General features: G+C 47.3%; 1 protein-coding gene across 2 annotated transcripts; it reads right to left on the reverse strand.

Moving 5' to 3' along the window:
* Nucleotides 1–2394: 2394 nt before the first annotated feature.
* On the reverse strand, nucleotides 2395–17645 carry CBY2 (chibby family member 2). Of its 2 annotated transcripts, XM_004376594.1 has the most exons (3): nucleotides 17571–17645; nucleotides 17189–17269; nucleotides 2395–3627 (listed from the first exon to the last, which is right to left on the reverse strand). In XM_004376594.1, the coding sequence occupies exons 1-3, from the start codon at nucleotides 17643–17645 to the stop codon at nucleotides 2395–2397; spliced, it is 1389 nt and encodes a 462-aa protein (XP_004376651.1). The 2 variants fall into 2 exon arrangements, with proteins under 2 accessions (XP_004376651.1, XP_012411081.1); XM_012555627.1 differs by lacking the exon at nucleotides 17189–17269.
* Nucleotides 17646–18931: the final 1286 nt, after the last annotated feature.

An 18931-nucleotide genomic window follows, 5' to 3' on the forward strand; every position in this document is an offset into this window, starting at 1 on the left:
GCAGAACTCAAATTCTAGTAAGAACACCAGACTTAATGGTCTGACTGAGACTGGAAGTACCCCGGAAAGCATGGCTCCTGGACTCTCTATCAGCCCAGAACTAAAACAATTTCCGAGGCCAACTCTTCAGACAGGGATTAGACTGGACAGTGGGACATAAAGTGATACTCATGAGGAGTGTGCCTCTTAGCTCAAGTAGATACAAGAGAGTGAATGGGAGGCTTCTGTCCAGAGGTGAGATGGGAAGGTAGAAAGGGTTAGGAGCTTGTTGAATGGACATGGGGGGTGGTGGGGGGAGGACTGTGCTGTCACAGTATGGGGAGAGCAATTAGAGTCACATAACAATATATGCATAAATTTTTGTATGTTAAAAAATGCAAAAAAAAATTTACAGTAGCCCCCAAAAGGATAAAATATCTAGGAATAAACCTAACCAGGGACATAAAAGATTTATACAAGGAAAATTATAAAATGCTACTGCAAGAGACTAAGAAAAATCCAAACCCATTGCTGTCGAGTAGATTCCAACTCATAGCGACCCCCTAGGACAGAGTAGAACTGCTCATAGTTTCCAAAGAGCGCCTGGTAGATGTGAACTGCCGACCTTTTGGTTAGCAGCTGTAGCATTTAACCACTACACCACCAGGGTTTCCAAGAGATTAAGAGCTCTACATAAATGGAAAAATATTCCATGCTCATGGACTGGAAGACTTAACTTTGAGAAAAATGTCGATAATACCCAAAGCAATCGCTAGATACAATGCAATCTGAATCCAAATGCCAACAACAGTCTTATTGATACGGAAAAACTAATTTCTAATTTTATGCGGAAAGGAAGGTGGTGGTGAATAGCTAAAGCAACAGTGAAGAAGAACAAAGTTGGAGGCCTCTCACTTCCCAATCTCAAAAGTTACTATACAGGCATGGTAATCAAAATAGCCCTGCGCTGGTACAATGACAGACACATAGACTAACGGAATAGAATTGAGAACCCAGAAGTAAATCCATCCATCTACAGGCAGCTGATCTTCGACAAAGGGCCAAAATCCATTCAATGGGGAAGAAACAGTCTTTTCAATAAATGGTGTTGGCAAAACACAATATCCATATGCAGAAAAGTGAATCAGGATCCAAACCTCACACTATGCACAAAAACTGACTCAAAATGGCTCAAAGACCTAAATGTTAAAGCTAAAACCATCAAGTTCCTGGAAGAAAACTGTCTTAGGCTGGGTTCTCTAGAGAACCAAAACCAGTAAATCGTATAAAGAGATTTATATCAAGGAAACTGCTCACGCAATTGTAAATGCCTGACTGTCCCAAGTCGGTGGGTCAGGATAGAGGCTTCCCCCAATTCAGGTAGCCGCCCAGGCTGGGGAACCCAAAATCGGAAGGTCAGAGAGCAGGCCTTCTACTCACAGGCCCATGAAGGTTGACAAATCCCAAGATCCCTACTACAGCGGGTTCCAAACTTTGCTGCATGTTAAAATGATCTGGGGAGCTTTCAAACATCCCAGTGCCCAGATAGCACCCAATACCAACTGAATCAGAATTCAGGCATCCGGGGTGAGGTCCAGGTTTCAGCACCTTTCAAAGACCCTCGAATGTTCCACTGTGCGGCAAAGGTTGAGAATCACTACCCAACTCTGTAGTCAGTTGAGGCCACCTTTTAACTTCTTCGTCTAAAGTATATCCAACGTTAAAAAGGAACTGAAGCCGAGGACGCAAAAACATGAGCTTGTCCATCTCCCTCCAGTCAGCCTGGTAGACCCCACTCCAACCCTTGCATACAACCGGGGAGTGTGAACCAAGAGGAAGTAGAGGGAACCCTGGGGTAGGTAGGTGAGGCTGGGGTCAGGGAGAGCACAGAACAGCCCTTCCCAAACTAAATGGTCAATACCAGTTGCGGTAGAATCAGTTCCAACTCATGGCAACCCCATATGTGTCAGACTAGAATTGTGCTCCATAAGGTTTTCAATGGCTGATTTTCTGGAAATACATGGCCAGGCCCACTCCTACCCCATAGCCTCAGAAATTGAAAATGATAAGAGAGGAAGGAAGTTAGGAGGAGAAAGAAGAGAGGAGGAAAAGAAAAAGAAGAACTGAGACGGGGAAGAGAAAACAGACAATAATGAAGGCAGAAGTAAGGAAGAGACTAGGGAGTGACAGAAAAACAGAAGGAAAAGAAAAATGCAAAGGACACGGATGTTGGCTGGCCCCAGCCTCCTCACGCACGCCTTTATTATTTCTCTGAGATTAGGGAGGCCGCTAATTCTGCTCTTCAACAGGCACGAACTCGCGGGGGAGGGCGAGGAAAACAAAGGAAGGCGGCAGATTGTCTTTGCCGGAGTGTTCCGTGCCCCAAGCTCGGTGCCTCTGGGCGCCTCGGAGGCTTCAGACCCGGCCCGGCTTCTTGAGGTCCTTGTTCTTGGCCGGCATGAAGGCGTACAGCTCATCGATGAGCATCTCCATCCGCGCGGTGACCTCGGTCACCGTGTCGATGACCAGCTTCTGCTGCAGTTTCAGCTTGTTGTTCTCCCACAGGGCCTTGTTCTCCTCCTGGAAGACCCGGTGCTCCTCGCGCAGCACGTGCAGCGCCCGGTTCTCCTCCTGCAGGAGCCGGTTCTCCTCGCGGAGGAGCTGCAGCGACTGGTTCTCCTCGCGGAGGGCTTGCAGCGCCTGGTTCATCTCCCGCAGCAGCTGCAGGGTTTGGCCGGAGTCCTGCGGACCCGCGCCGCCCTTGCTCTCCTCCTCCTCCCCGGAAGCGCTCGCCAGCTTGTTGAGCATTTCCCGCAGGGCGCGGAGGGTCTTCGAGTCGTCCTCCGGCCTCGGGGGCCCCTTGGGCTCCTCGAAGGGGGAGGAGAGGCCCGTGGCCTGGTCGGGCAGAAGCCCAGGGCTGTGGGGCTCCTCGTGGGGCGAGGCCGCGGGCTTGTGGTCCTCCGCGGGGGCCGCCTTGTCCTCCGTCTGGGCCCAGCAAGCCTTTCTCTGCTCCAGCAGCTGCTGCAGCGCCCGGTTCTCCTCGCGGAGGAGCTGCAGGGTGCTGTTCTCCTTGCTGCGGAGCACCTGCAGGGCCGTGCTGTCCTTCTTCGCCGCCTCGAGGGCCGCGCTGTCCTTGTGCATTGGTGGCGGGGGTGGCGCGGAGGTCCTGCTGTCCTCGCAGCCCAGGGAGGCCTTGTGCTCCTCCCAGAAGGCCTGCAGGATCCTGTTCTCCTTGCGGAGGGTCTTGTTCTCCTCCCTCAGCGCCTTGTTCTCCTCGCGCAGGGACCTGTTCTCCTCCTGCAGCAGGTACTCCTTGGCCATCCGCTTGTGGTACAGCTTGTGGTGGAAGGAGGAGGAGGGCGAGAAGTACGGAGGCTGCAGGCGGCAGTTTTCGTTCACCCACCGCCCGTCCTGGAAGACGAACATCTCGTCGCTGAGCTGAACGCGGGGAGGGTTGTAATCCAGCTCGAGGTCGGCCTGGGAGGTGGGGCGCTCCATGGAGTCCAAGGGCGCGGAGGAGAAGCGGTTCAGCGGGTACGAGTGCTGGCTGACGACCCTGCGGCTCACCCTGGGCAGGGCGGCCTGCCGCGCGCACCTCGGGGTGGTGTACAAGTTGTGGAGCCTCAGGAACGGCTCGGCTGTGCCCCTCTGTGGGAGAGAACAAGGAAGCCCGGTGTTAGAAGGAACTGACACGCCCGGCACTGGCTGAGACCCCAAAGTATCCTAGTCTGGGATGCTTTCAGAAAGTGGGAGCAGGTGGCATGCCCCTTGGAGGTGACAGTGGCAACAGAGCATTTAAATAAAAATAAGAGCATATGACCCGGCCACAGGGGTCCCTGAGTGGCTCAACAAAGCGCTCAGTTGCTAACTGAAAGGTTGGAGGTTGGAATACACCCAGAGCTGCCTTGGAAGAAAGGCCTGGTGATCTACTTCTGAAAGATCACAGCCATGAAAACCCTATGGAGCACAGTTCTACTCTGACATACATGGGGTCACCATGAGTTGGAGTCAAGTAGATGGCAACTGATTTGGTTTTGGCCTGGCCACTGTTGGGTCTTGCACTTGGCCTCTTGGGGTCCTCACAGGGAAGAATATCATAGCGTAATGCACTCCAAAGGCACCGACTTTAAAGTCAATCAAATATTTTGAGGCCCAGCCCCAACACTTACCAGTTATAAGAACTTAACCAAACCAGTTGCAGTTGAGTTGGTACTGACTCATGGTGACCCTGTGTGTGTCAGAGTAGAATTGTGCTCCATAGGGTTTTCAAAGGCTGATGTTTTGAAAATAGATCACCAGGCCTTTCTTCCGAAGCACCTTTGGTGGACTCAAACCTCCAGCCTTTTGGTTAGCAGCCAACTATGCTGTTTGCACCACCCAGGGGCTCCTACAAGAACTCAGACAAGCTGTTTGATCTCATTGGGCTTCAGGGTCTGCATTTGCAAAATGGGATAATTGTACCTTCCTCCCTGGCTCACAGAGATGGTTTTAAGATTAGAAGAAGTAATGCATACAAGCACTAAGCATGGGCTCTGGCACACTTTTGTCATCCAAGAAGAGGAACAAACTGACCCTTAAGCTGCCCCAGCCCCTGCTGTGTGCCCACACCCAATGTGAACTGAGGGGCAGCATAATCACGCGTATGGCCGCTCTAATTGCTCTGTCCTAAATGGCAGTGCTGTCGGGCAGCCCAGCCTGCTCCCTTGCCGCATTCAGGCTCATCCTCTTAGCTGCCCCTGAGTCTGTCCTGCCAGCAGCCCCTTGAACATCCGTCCCAGCCCGAAGCACAGTGCCAGGCTGACGGCAGAGTCCAAGCTGATCATATCTGAAGGGCGAGCAATGAGAGTTCCACATGTTGGAGCAAAGGTGGCAAAGAAAATAAAAACCAGTTGCCGTTGAGTCGATTCCAACTCATGGCGATCCCAAGTGTGTCAGAGTAGCACTGTGCTCCATAGAGTTTCAAATGGCTGTGATGTTTCAGAAGTAGATCACCAGGCCTTTCTTCCGAGGCCTTTCTGCATGGACTGGAACCTATCTTTTTGGTTAGCAGCCAAAACGCATTAACTGTTTGCACCACCCAGGAACCCCAAACAAGGTCTAGCAAGACAGTAAAGCAGAAAGGCCCAGCTTGGCTCTGCCACCCGTATAAACCTGGGAAATGGAAGCACTAAGCATGGGCTCTGGCACACTTCTGTCATCCAAGAGGAGGAACAAACTGGCCCTCAAGCTGCCCCAGCCCCTGGTGTGTGCTGTCACCCGACATGAACTGACAGGCAGCGTAATCACACGTACGGCCGCCCTAATTGCTATGTCCTAAATGGCAGTGCTGCTCCCTTGCCCCATTCTCTCTTGCCCCACCCAGAGGTGCCTCGGAAGAAAGGGCTGGCAATCTGCTTCCAAAAGGTCACAGCCTAGAAAACCCTATGGAGCTGTCTGCTCTGCACACATGAGGTCACTGCGAGTCAGAATGGACTCAGCTGCAACTAACAACAACAACGCCAGAGAGAGGGAGTTAAGATGACACGATCTCAAAAGCACCCTCCAACATAACAAGTCAATGAAACGTGTCTGCAAAATGGAAGTAATAATATATGTGCCCTGCTTAGTGCACAGCACTGTTACGAGGATTGAATGAGATAATGAATGTAAAAGTGTTTTTAAAGCTGCCAAGTGCTATAGAAATGTAAGGCATTGTTATCAAGAGAAGTAGATTTCACTAGTGGGAGATTTCTGAGATGTATTCCAAAAGTGGCAAACAGGTGGAAAGTACTCTGGAGAAGAGGCAACAATTGCAGCAATGAATTTAAATAGAAATAAGATCATGATAGCTACTCCTAAACACACCGAAAGCATTCCATCCAGGTATATTTGAAATGCTCCCCAAATATCAATTCCTCATTTCTCAGGTTATTTCACAATGTTACAGATAGAGAGGATGGGAAACAAGTCAGTTATCTGCATTTTATATATATGCGTATATAGAGATATGTGCTTTGCAGGATGTATAAAGTTGGTTAGGATTCTTTAAGATCCAAGAGCTAGAAAAATAGAAGGCACAGTTATAAGCCATTAACTTTGCATAAGCGCATGTCATTAGCTTTGTAAGGATATGCTTAATCTTCCAGAGAGCGAGGGTGGGTGCGCATTCTCTAGTCAGCTCCTTATTTACTTTAAATAAATTCAGCCTCCATGGTTTTTCCATTTCCCAGTTGGTGAAGCACATGGGCTCTGGTGGCTGAGTCTGGGATCAGAATGAACACAGATCAGAGTTGATAGTCCACACAAGTATTTTCCTTGTAAGCTTCAGGTCCCTGGATGCTAGTTTCTGGGAAGGATTAGCCCAGTGAATAAGGAGTGAATCTTGAGAGGTCCATGTCTGCACTGGAACCTGTGCAGGACTCTGTCTCAGCAGGATCTTGTTCCAGAAGATGTTGTTGTTGCTAGCTGCCATCTAGTCAGCCATGACTCATGATGAACCCATGCAAAATGGCACGAAAAGCTGCCCTGGTCCTGTGCCATCGCCATGATCGGTTGCTGATCAGACCTTTGTGATCCATGGGGGTTTTATGGGCTGATTTTCGGTGGTAGATCACCAGGCCTTTCTCTCTAGTCTTTCTTAGTCTGGAAACTCCAACTGAAACCTTTCAACATCATAGCAACACACAAGCCTCCACTGACAGATGGGTGGTGGCTGCGCATGAGGTATATTGGCTGGGAATCGAACCTGGGTGTCCCGCATGGAAGACGACAATTCTAGCACCTAACCACCACTGTTCCCCTAGAAGGTATCATCATGGAAAAATGTGGTTTTAGTCAACATTGTGTCCCCAATCCAGAGAAGGCAAGGGAGGAAGGAAACAAATCGTGGGGCCCAGTGCTGTGCTCAGCCGTGAGCTGAGTGTTTAACCTGCTAGATTCATCTCATCCTCACAGCTCTTACTTCAAACGTGTCATTATTTCCATTTTACAGAAGGAGAAATTGAAACTTGGACAAGGTAAATAGCACTAGGTTACTCACTAAGATACAAGCCCTGGTCTGGTTCCCTGAACGTGGCACATGGGAAATCCCCATGGTGCTATCAAAGGACTGAACGTACTTTGGAGATCAAGATATTTTTTTCTTAACTTTTTATCATGGAAAATTCCAAACATACAAAAGGAGAGCAAATAGTCTAATAAACTCCCATGTACCCATCACCCAGCCTCAGCAATTATCAAATCAAGGGCTGACTTGTTTCACCCATACTTCACCCAAGTCCACAACTATTCCCCCAGCGCTGGATTATATTTAAAGCAAATCACAGACATTGTGTCATTTTCTCCATAAATACGTTAGTGTGTATCTTTTTTACATAGCCACAATACCAATTGTTGTTGTTGTTAGGTATGCCGAGTTGATTCCGACTTATAGCGACCCTATAGGACAGAGTAGAATGGACCCACAGGGTTTCCAAGGCCGTAATCGTTACAGAAGCAGGCTGCCACATCTTTCTCCCAAGGAGCAGCTAGTGGCTTTGAATCGCCAACCTTTGGGTTAGCAGCCGAACACTTAACCACTGTGCCACCAGGGTTCCTCTTCTGATTCAAAGCAACCCTATATAACAGAGTAGAACTGCCCCATAAAGTTTTCTAGACTGTAATCTTTACAGCAGATTGCCGGGTCTTTTCTCCCTCGGAGCCACTGGTTAAGTTCGAACCGCTGACCTTTCGGTTAGCAGCCAGGTGCTTAGCCTGTTAGCACCCCTATACAATTCGGCAAATACTGAGTCAGTGTTCAGATTTCCCCAATTGTCTCATAATGTTTTCACTATTACTTTGATTCAGAGAGCTTTTCTTCTTGATCCAACCGAGCGTTCAAAGAGGAATCACTAATGATTTATGTCAGAATGACATTCAAGCATCCCATTCAGCTACCTTTATTCTATATCCACATCCTAAGGACAGAGCCCAGGGAATTTCTGAATGTCCTCTCAACAGAAATGCACTAAATAAAAGCCTACCCTGTGGGCTGATCCCTCGCTGCGGACAGTCCGGGCATTTGGGCCCTTGTCCTTACATTCCCTGTGAGGGTGACCGTGTTCACATACTCTCACACGCTGGCCTTGGTTTCTGCTCCTGTATCACGAAGGTTGGAGGCTTTATCTCTAAGTGCGCTATTATTCTGACTTTCTCTGGCCCAGTGGATCCACGTTTGTAAATTAGCACCACTATGGCCGCAGCCTTGGTGAGTCAGCACCTTCTTTTACCCACTATTAAATGACCAATACTCCCCAAGCAGACCCCGTGCCTTCTCTGTTTTGTGCCCATAGCACCTAATCCAGGACATACTGAGGGACTAATAGGTCCCCTTTACTTCCTTAACCAGGAGCCAGATAATCTTATTACTAAACCCTGCATCCTTCCTCTTCTCCACAAACAGGACCAAAATGATGGCCAAATTCAGCATTGCCTCATGGCTTGGTTTCTTAGGACAATTAGATATTTTTTAATAGTATTTTTTAATGGGTATTAGAAAAATATGCCTATTTTTTCAAACTCATAATTCTATGATCATAATTCTGTTATGGGTTTGCACCCTGGATGGTGCAAACAGTTAATGCACATAGCTGCTAACTGAAAGATTGGGGGTTCGGTCCATCCAGAGGTGCCTTGGAAGAGATGCCTCTTGATCTACTTCTGAAAAATCAGCCACTGAAAACCTGTGAATCACAGTTCTACTCTGACACACATGGAGTCGCCGTGAGTCAGATTCGACTTGACGACAACTGGTTTTATGATCCTATGGATATTCTTCAGGAGCTTCTAAAATAAGCACCACCTTTTCCACTTTTGAAAGTGAGACGATTTAAAGGAAAAATTAAGTAGTACAGGCATTTTCAGATAGGACAAGAATCATGATTAAACTTTGGGCAAACAGTGAGCCAAGACAAATTCTTTCTTGTAGCATTTCACTGATTCTGATCAGGCTTAGCTGGACTTAGTTCTCAAAGAAAAGAACTTTTTGGCCCTCTAAAAACTCTTCATACTAGTAGTATTCCCACCCTGACTGTTCCTTCACTGATTCTTACTCCACATTTACGTCAGTGAATTGACTAATTTGGCATCTACTGTGTCCCAGGCTCTCTGACCTTGGCCTCATGGGACTTCCAATCAATTTGAAAAGTCAATGAATAGCATCAATTATTCCTTGTTGCAGACGAGGCAGGGCAAAGTGCAAGGAGTATTACTGCAGGTGTGGTGCAGAGAACTGGACTGGGCATCATAAAACCTGAAGACAGTACTGACTCTGTATTGTGTGATTACATGCCCTTTACAAAGCACTTAATTTCTATGCCTCAGTTTCCATATCTAGAAAACGTGGATGCTAACATAATTCAAAGAGCCGTCCGATGTGGCTGTGCAGGGTGTACGCTTCCCCACACTAGGGGGCGCCATTCACCGCTATTATTGCAGTGCACACCCTGTGCAACCATACACAGCAATCTTGCTTACGTCGGTCCTACTTAACTTCAGAGAGTTTGTTGTAAAGTTCAAAAATAAAGTATGTGACATTTGCTTTGTTTATCGAGAAAGAGCTACAGACACACAAGAATTGTTACTCTGCATTCAAAAGAGACAATGCTTATCATTTCCTCTGAGGAAGACAGTTTAGAACAAGAGAAAGGAAATAACATTTACTGAGTGACTGTTATGTGCCAGATGAAGTGCTAATTGCTTTACATATTCATATATAATATCTAACCAAAAAGAACTGGCATGAAATAGGCATGGCTCTGCCCAAGATGACATAGCCAGCAAGAGGGCAGAAAAAAAAAAACCCAAACCCATTGCCGTTGAGTCGATTGACTCATAGTGACCCTATAAGACAGAGTAGAACTGCCCCATCGGGTTTCCAAGGAGTGGCTGGTGGATTTGAACTGCTGACCTTTTGGTTAGCAGCTGAGCTCTTAACCACTACGCCACCAGGGCTCCAAGGAGGCAGAGCCATGGTTTAAAACCAGGATATCTGACTCCGCACTCGCTGTGAATTAGTTTGCTTGTGTTGATATCATTGCATATCAATGGTTCTCTTATGTCCCGTTCCCTCTTCCCCCATGAATAATTTGCAATTCTCTCAGGAAGGACGGTGACCTGTCTGTTATTTATTTGGCATCCTTAGCCCTGGGAATTAGAACAACACACTTTATATACAGCAGAGGCATAAAAGTTCTTGCCAATGAATTCATTAACCAGTCTGTACTGCAAGGTGAGAAGGACATGTGAGGTTAAACTAGAAGAAACTGTTAATATCCTACCATCGGGGGCCTACAAAACTGGCAATTTCATTTGTCTCAATATATTTAGTATATTTGGTAAAGCTATATCCTCATTTCAATTCATGATTAAGGCTTTAAAATAGTAGTCACAGTGCAGAGCTGTTACACCATGATGCATAATCTATAACAGTGGGTTTTTCCCTGTGTGAATTGCACAAAACCCTAGCTTTATCTGTTTACTCTTTAAAAGAAACTGCTTCCCTGCACACCAGCATGGAGGTTATCCAATTCGTCATCTTGCACTTATAATCCAATGAGGATACCGGTGCCAGCTGCCACTGAGTCAGTTCTGAGTCACGTGCCCACATGTGTGTCAGAGTAGAACTGTGCTCCGTAGGGTTTTCAGTGGTTGATTTTTCAGAAGTAGGTTTCCAGGCCTTTCTTCCGAGGTGCCTCTGAGTGGACTTGAACCTCCCACCTTTCGGTTAGCAGCCGAGCTCATTAATCGTCTGCACCACCCAGGGACCTCAATCCAATGAGGATAGAGGCCCTGGATTCCCAGTAGCTTTAGGGTCAGAAGACACATTTTTGAGTGTTCGTGAGAGCCACATGATTCAGAGCCACCTCAGATGGGTGTGCAGATCTCGGAACGTCACCTCTAAAATAAGCTTCAACATACCTGTTCTGCCTACTTCGTGGGGTTGTTGTGAGAGGACACGAAAGTGCTGGGTAAGCTGTCACAAAGCCCAGACAGATGGTGGGTTTTACTGTGAGGGTTTAAGCATTCCTGGCTAAAGCACTACAGTAATTGCTAGATATATTTCTTTCTGAAAGGGTTTTCCAAAAAGGGAGCATCTAGCTTAAGAAAACATATGTGTACACAAGATCCCAAGCTTCCTCAGCCATGTTTAAAGCCAGATCCTCCTCATCGGTCTCTTCAGTCAGTGGTATCACCGGGTTGCCTTCATAGGCTGAGCTATTCTGCCCTTGATGTCCTCAAGCCCTGACAAGAGGTCTGTGCCAGTAAAAAGCCTCCGGAATATTCCAGAAAGGTTTTCCTAGCTTGCTGAGTGGTCAAGCAACCTGGGAGGCAGAGCATATGCCAGCATGATCCAAGCTTCCCATGAAGAAAAGAATTGTTTCTTTCCTGGTCTCTGTGAAATGCCCTTGCATACAGACATAGACCCAGCAGGTGGGAAAGAAAAAGTTGGCTTCTTTGTGGAAGAATGGAATATAAGGATATGCAGGAGTGGAATATGATAGACTAGGGTACACATAGGGGTTCCTGGGTAGTGCAAATGGTTAACAGGCCCAGCTGCCAGCGAAAAGGCTGGCAGTTCGAATCCATCCAGAGGCACCTTGGAAGAAAGGCCTGGAGATCTACTTCCAAGAAATCAACCATTAAAAATTCTATGGAACACAGTTCTACTCTGACAAACATGGGGGTGGCATGAGTCAGAGTCAACTCCACAGCAACTGGTTTTATGGGGCTCGTAACGGTGTCCCATAGAGGAACGTAGAAAGTTGACCAAGAGACTCTATCCTCAAGGAGCAAGGTGCTCACGCTGTGTCATGCTGTGACAGGGCGATGCATTAGTGCTGGGGAGCCACAAGGGGCACTGGACACAAACATCTCCCTCATAAACCAAAAAAACCAACCAAACCTGTTGCCATCGAGTCAATTCCAACTATAGTGACCCTATAGGACAGAGTAGAACTGCCCCATAGATTTCCAAGGAGCACCTGGTGGACTTGAACTGCCGATCTTTTCTGGATTGAACCCTTGCTTAGCATTAGGCAGGGGCCCTCCCTGGCATCTCCTTTTCAAATGTGAGTGTCCTGGAAGGGAAATGCTCACACTCACCGACAACGGTGCGTCTCTGTCAGGTCGCTGGTCTCTGAGTGGAGAGCGTGGGGGAGGAGGCCAATCGAAAGAGATGAGTCAAAGCACAAAGGGGAGGTGATAAGATGAACATCACTTCCTGGTGCAAAAGGGTTTTTAAGGAACAGATCTGTCTGGGTGGGACCTTTTGGAGTGCAGTTTTCTGGGGTTGGTGGCCTCCTCTCTAAAGAACTTGTGGATGGGGCTGGACAGTGACTGGCCAGGCTTAGCTGACAGGTACTGAATTCTTCTCTCCACTCCTAGACAAGCATGGCTGCCATAGCCCAGAGAGATATCCAAATGTCCCCAGGAAAGTCCAATCCTACTGACCGAGGTTTTTAAACAACTACTTTGCCAGAATTATTGATGGTTGCACTGGTGGTGCAGGGGTAGATTTCTCACCTTCCATGTGGGAGACTCAGGTTTGTTTCCCGGCCAATGTACCTCAAGTGCAGTTACCGCCTAGCTGGAGGCTTGTATGTTGCTGTGATGCTGAACAGGTTTCAGTGGAGCTTCCAGAGTAAGACTAGGAAGAGAGGCCTGGCAATTCACTCCCAAAACTATGCCAATGAAACCTCATGGATCACAATGGTCCGATCCTCAACCCATCATGGGGATGGCGTAGGACTGGGCAAGGTTGCTCTGTTGTGCATGGGGGTCACCATGAGTCAGGGGCCAACTAGACAGCTGCTAACAACAACAAGAAGACCAGAGAACATTCAGCCATCTGAGGTGCTTGTAAGACACACGAAGCAGAGAGTTCCAGGAAAAGCCAAACATGCTACCAGCTTCCAGACAAGATTACAAGGTTGACTCTAGCTCGTTATCGTATGTTTAACTCAGCTCTCAAGTATTACGATAAAGTCAATGTTTGTTTTAATAAATTCTAACAAGCAAAAGGATAATTCCAAGGTAAATGGGATTGATTTCGATAAAATTAAAATATTAGCAGCAAAAAGGATAAAGATGTCACATCTGGTAGTTTTAGCTAAATATTTAACATAGAATCTCCGGAAACCTTCCTCTGAGCAGTGATTCAAACTGGCTGAGATATGGGTCCTGTCAGCAGGATTCCATAGCTTCTGAAGACCAAGCCCAGACAAAGGGGAAAAGAAAGGCAATCCCAGGGGCGAAGGGGCCACTGGCGGGGCCTACCAGCGCTCCTTCTGACCTGGTGTAGACCCTTCATCAAAGATCTAGGAATAAACAGTGCCTTCATGCAATTCACAGATAGCACCCACTGAGGCGACGTGGAGGATGCCTGTGAGGACAGAATCATTCTGTACAAAAGGAATCAGGAGGTCAGCTAGCCTGGACAGGAAGTAAGCAATGGCTTGCCAGTTAATGTGCTAGAGGGAAATAGATCAGCAACACAAATATTTAATGGGAAGAAGAAAAACTGAAAATCAACAAGACCTGAAAAGACCTAAGGGTGATCACAAACAGTGAACTGTAAGATTTGCAGTGTAATGGGGAAGCTTACATACCCAGTGTGATTGGGAGCTGGGAGGCCAGAGGCACTTTGGGAACCGCTGTTGCGTTTCCCTTCTAGAATAAAGCGGCCTGTGCAGATACACGCAGAGAGCTCAGGAACGAGCAGTTAAGACGTGGGAAGAAGAGGCGCTGTCTCCTAGAAGCAGACTCATGGCTTAAAGACACCTTCTGGAGATGCTCTAGGTGGCAGCCAAGGGGGACGGGGTTTGGGCATCTACAGCTGTTGATAAACTGAAACTTCCTACACCTTGGGATTAACCTTTCCCTCGTGGCCTGGCCCAACACCTCATGGCACAACACAGCCCATGGGCATTGACCTGGGTCCCAGCCCCAAACTCCAGCTCTGCCATTACTACTGGGGTTACTGGGATTTCCAGTTTCCATACCTATAAAATATCTGCTTCACACCTGCATGGCCCATGCTGGGTACATGATCTGATGATCGGTGTTCAGTCAATATTTCCTCCTCCCCTTGTTTACCAGATGGTCCTTTCCCCTAAACCTTGCATTGTCTCATCTTCTGGAACAGATGCTCGGGTACTTTGGGGAGGTCTAACCAGCATATCAAGGTCCTGGGTGGCTCGAACAGTTTGCCCTCAACTGCTTATCTAAAGGTTGGTGTTTTGAACCCACCCAGCAGCAACACAGAAGAAAGGCCTGGCAATCTGCTTCCATAAAGATTGTTGTTGTTGTCATGTGCTGTTGAGTGGATTCCGACTCATAGCGACCCTAGAGGACAGAGTAGAACTGCACCATAGGGTTTCCAAGAAGCAGCTGGTGGATTTGAACTGCCAACCTTTTGGTTAGCAGCCAGCCTCTTAACCACTACGCCACCAAGGTTCAGTTTATCTACAGTTATAGATGCCAAACCCCTCCCCCATAGCTCCCACCTAGAGCATCTCCGGTAGGTGTCTGAACGCAGAGTGTGGGCTGTGCCCTCTTGTCATGTGTACCCATGAGGCCACCATCTATCCATCTAGGGCACTTGCACCCAGACAGCAGGCGTCCTCTCATTCTATGTGCCCCCCGAAACCCAGCAGCACCCCCAGGTTATGCAGCAAAGAAAGTGAGTGGCCCCAGAACAAGTCAGAGTGGCCTTAACCACTCTCCACTCACATTGGCCTTCTCTCCTCCTCCACTGCTGGGCCTGTTTCTGGGAGCTGGGGAGGGAACATGGAGCTAAGTGTAGACAGAAGAATCTCTCCTTCCAATCGCTTTATCCATCCCATGACCAAATCTTATTCTCACCCGCAGGTTGGAATCCTCTGCCTGTGTCTTAGAAATGCAAAGATCGATTTATGTGAGCTGTGAAGGAACCAAAGGAACAACCCGCCCCACTGGAGGTAGTGGCTAAATGAACAACATGTGTATGTCAAGTGGAATCAGACTTAACACAGGGCTCCTAGAGCTGTAGAAATCACTTGACAAGTCATCCTGTCTGATGACCAGGAGAGTTACCTTGTTCTGGCTAGGCTTCATGAGCTGAAATGGATAGCGAAGTGGCTGTTCATCAGGAAGTTATACCAACCACAAAAAACCAGACCTGTTGCCGTCGAGTAGATTCCGACTCACAGCGACCCTATAGGACAGAATAGATTGCCCCATAGGGTTTCCAAGGTTGTAGACCTTTACAGAAGCAGATTGCTTCATCTTTCTCCCCTGGAGCGGCTGGTGGGTTCAAATTACCAACCTTTTGGTTAGCAGCTGAGCCCTTAACAACTGTGCCACCGGGGCTCCACCAGAAAGTTATAAGGATAATACAAAAACAAATATCCAGAATGTTTTCTTGTCCTATATTTTTCCCTCCTGCTGAACACACTGGCCTAGATTGTTAAAATTACCTTCCGTGTATACAAACAACACCAACATACACAGAGGAGAGGTGGTCTCTGAGCGGTGCAAATCGTCTACAATCAACTACTAACTGAAAGGTTTGAACCCACCCAGTGGCACCACAGAAGAAAGGCCTGGAGATCTACTTCTGTAAAGACAACAGCCAACAAAATCCTATGGACCACAGTTCTACACTGTAACACCATGGCAATGAGCTTGGTTTTCCGGTTTATACAAAGAATGGGAGTCCCAGGGTGTTGCAAACAGTTAACAAGCTCGACTGCTCACCAAAAGGTTGGCAATTCAAGTCCACCCAGAGGCACCTTGGAGGAAAGACCTGGCTATCTAATTCCTAAAAATCAGCCACTGAAAACCCTATCGAGCACAGTTCTATTCTGACACACATGGGGTCACCATGAGTCGGAATCGACCCCAAAGAATGGTAAAGGTTTTCTTTCTAATCATGTTCTGCTGAAAATTCTTAAGAGATAACTTCAAGAAAATGAAAATAATATAGGACGCCCAGTGTCAATCGAGCCTCCTCTTACATATCCCTGGACAGAGTTTTCAGATAGTTACCTCTGCATTTGATTCCTCCACCCTACATTTCAGCCCCTCTGGCTGCCCGGCCATAGTCTTCAAAGAGGGTCTTAAGTGACTCTGGAGAAGCAAGTCTGTCCCTTTATGACATAGCAGCAGTAGGAATCCAATCAAGAGCACCCCACCAAGGGAACAGCTGGAGGAAATCTGGGCATTCCAGGCCCGTCAGGACTTTACCAATTCATTGGCCTCTGCCTGAATCCCTCAAAAGAGTATGCCCATACCCCTTAAGCCCTCTCTCTTTGGTACATAAAAACCAGTTGCCATCGAGTTGATTCCAACTCACGGAGACTCTCTGTGTGCCAGAGTAGAAGTGGGCTCTATGGCGTTTCCAATGGCTGATTTTTTGGAAGTAGATTGCCAGGGCTTTCTTCCGAGGTGCCTCTGGGTATACTTGAACCTTCAATCTTGCAGTAAGCAGCTGCGCGCTTAATCATTTTCACCACCCAGGGACTCCTCTTTGATACATTGTTGTTGTCGCTGTGTGTTGTCGAATCAGTTGATTCACAGCGACCCTCTAGGATGGAGTAGAACAGCCCCATAGGGTTTCCTAGGCTGTAACCTTTACAGGAGCAGATCACCAAGTCTTTTCTCCTGTGGAGCCACTGGTGGATTTGAACCACTGACCTTTCTGTTAGCAGCCGAGCACTTAACCATTGTACCACCAGGGCTCCTTCTTTGATACATAGCTGGGCCTAATTCTCCAGACACTTCCAAATAATCTTGTACCCCTCGGTCTGTCTACTAGGTCTTCTTCTCATGGATTTGCTCACATGCTTTTGATTCCAAGACACAATCCTAATTCTGCTCCCAGAAATCCAGACTGGTTGCACGACAGCTAGCGTCAAAAGATCTCGTTTTGAGAAGGTTGGGTCATTTCACAGTATCATAGAAGCTTGACATGTTGGAACTGGAAAGTATTACTGAACGATCTAGCCCAACCCCTTCACGTGAGGGAAGAGAAATCCTAGTCCCGGAGTGGCAAAGTTGCCTCCCCAGACACACAGCTGGTCAGCAGCCAACCTGGAACTAGAATCTGAGGCCCTGTCTCCTCCACTTGCTCCACGACATCATGTGAGTTTGGAAACAGGGGGGTTAGTCTGGCTAACACGGGTAGGCTATGCCCTTCTATCATAATCCCTACCTGAAGTAGAACCACATTGATTGGAATTTCTAGGTTTTCAGATCTGGTATCTCTGCTCCTTGTAAAATTTGGCCAGGAGTTCTGTGGAAAAGAGAAAATAAGAAGATTTCTGCTTCCCAACCCATCCTCTGGGCCTCAACTGGGCACTAGAAAAACGCAGCACTTCCTACTTCTTTATTCCCCTCTGGGCCATCATGGACATTATGAAAATCTGAGTCTGAAAGAATGATATCTGGTAAGATGCTTTATCAGTCTCTGAAAAGAAATTAAGACAGGTGTTTTAGCTGATGTAAAAGCTTTCTGGATGTCTTTGAAGCAGAGATAGCCATACCTACATGCTTGTCTAAGATGATGATTTCTATCTCAAGTTAAAAAGCCATACCAGTGTGAGGTGCCAGGTATAGGTCTGATGCAGAAGTTGGTCATCCAAACACTCAGAACATTCCAGAGGTGACATCACAAAACCATACGGTGTTTTTCAGGGCTCATGGTTTCTCTCTGAGCATCGCAGGAGGGAATGAGGCATCTGAGGGCCAGGAAGAGCTTGCCCCTGGCTGTGTCCACATAGCTGGCCAGGTCAGTGTGACACACAATAGCCCAAACACTAGTCCCTGTTTGGTCATCCCAGCTGCCATTCACATCCCCACTGCCAGGCTGGGCTGAGACTCCTTCCCTCTCTCCAGACATGGCATCTTCTTCTTAGAGGTGGACCACTCAGGAAGGAAGGAGCCCAAACTGAACTCTGCCCAAACTAAAGGAGAAAATGTAGAAACTGCATCAAGCTCACAAGGCTGACATCTGGGCTTTGTGAAAGGGGCAGCCCAGCCCTTCTGGCCAAAATTCTGCAATTTCACCTACAACTTACTTGTGTCTTTGTGCCTAAGGTGTGTCTCTTGTAGACAGCATATGTTGTTGTGGTTAGGTGCCATCGAGTGGGTTCTGACTCATAGCGACCCTCTGTACAACAGAATGAAACATTGCCTGGTCCTGTGCCATCCTCACAATTGTTGTTATGCGTGAGCCCATTGTTGCAGCCACTGTGTCAATCCATCTCGTTGAAGGTCTTCCTCTTTTTGGCTGACCCTCTACTTTACCAAGCATAATGTCCCTCTCCAGGGTCTGATCCCTCCTGATAACATGTCCAAAGTCTGTGAGATGAAGTCTTGCCATCCTTGCTTCTAACGAGCATTCTGGCTATACTTCTTCCAAGATAGATTTGTTCATTTTTTTTGTCAGTCCGTGGTATATTCAATATTCTTTGCCAACCCATATAGATATGTCTTTTTTGTTTGTTTGTTTTTACCCGATCTGCCACTCTCAGCCTCTTGATCAACGTGGTTAATCCATTTACATTCACAGTAATTATCGATAAAGGAGGATTTAACTTCTGCCATTTTGTTATTAGTTTTTTGTGTGACTTATTCTTTCTCTGTTCTTGTTTTCCCTCCAGTGCTGACTTGTTTTGTATATAGATCTTTTTGTGTGTATGTGCTAGGTTTGGTTTTATTTTGTATATAATTTTTTATTTACTTTCTTTGTGGTTACCTTGAGAATTTGGCCCCAATTCTATCCAATCATTTGTCTCCAGAGGCTGCTCATGGGGACACGCCTTGTGGTTATCTGATGTAACTTAAGCCTCTGATATACCAGAGAGCTCCAATTCCCTATTATTATGCCATATGCAGGGAAGGAAATGGTGGGCCAGGGCCAGCAGGTCCAGAGACACCTTAACTGCCTATCAGA

This window comes from Trichechus manatus, unplaced genomic scaffold, assembly GCF_000243295.1.
Source record: "Trichechus manatus latirostris isolate Lorelei unplaced genomic scaffold, TriManLat1.0 scaffold00044, whole genome shotgun sequence".
NCBI lineage: Eukaryota > Metazoa > Chordata > Mammalia > Sirenia > Trichechidae > Trichechus > Trichechus manatus.

Excerpts from the sequence above, each read along its gene's own strand:
- CBY2 (XM_004376594.1), bottom strand. The coding sequence starts at position 17,645 with ATGTCACCTCTGGAATGTTCTGAGTGTTTGGATGACCAACTTCTGCAT. Across the intron at positions 17,270-17,570 it reads ATACCTGGCACCTCACACTG|AACTCCTGGCCAAATTTTAC; the intron begins GTATGGCTTTTT and ends TCTTTTCCACAG. Across the intron at positions 3,628-17,188 it reads TCAATGTGGTTCTACTTCAG|AGGGGCACAGCCGAGCCGTT; the intron begins GTAGGGATTATG and ends TCTCTCCCACAG.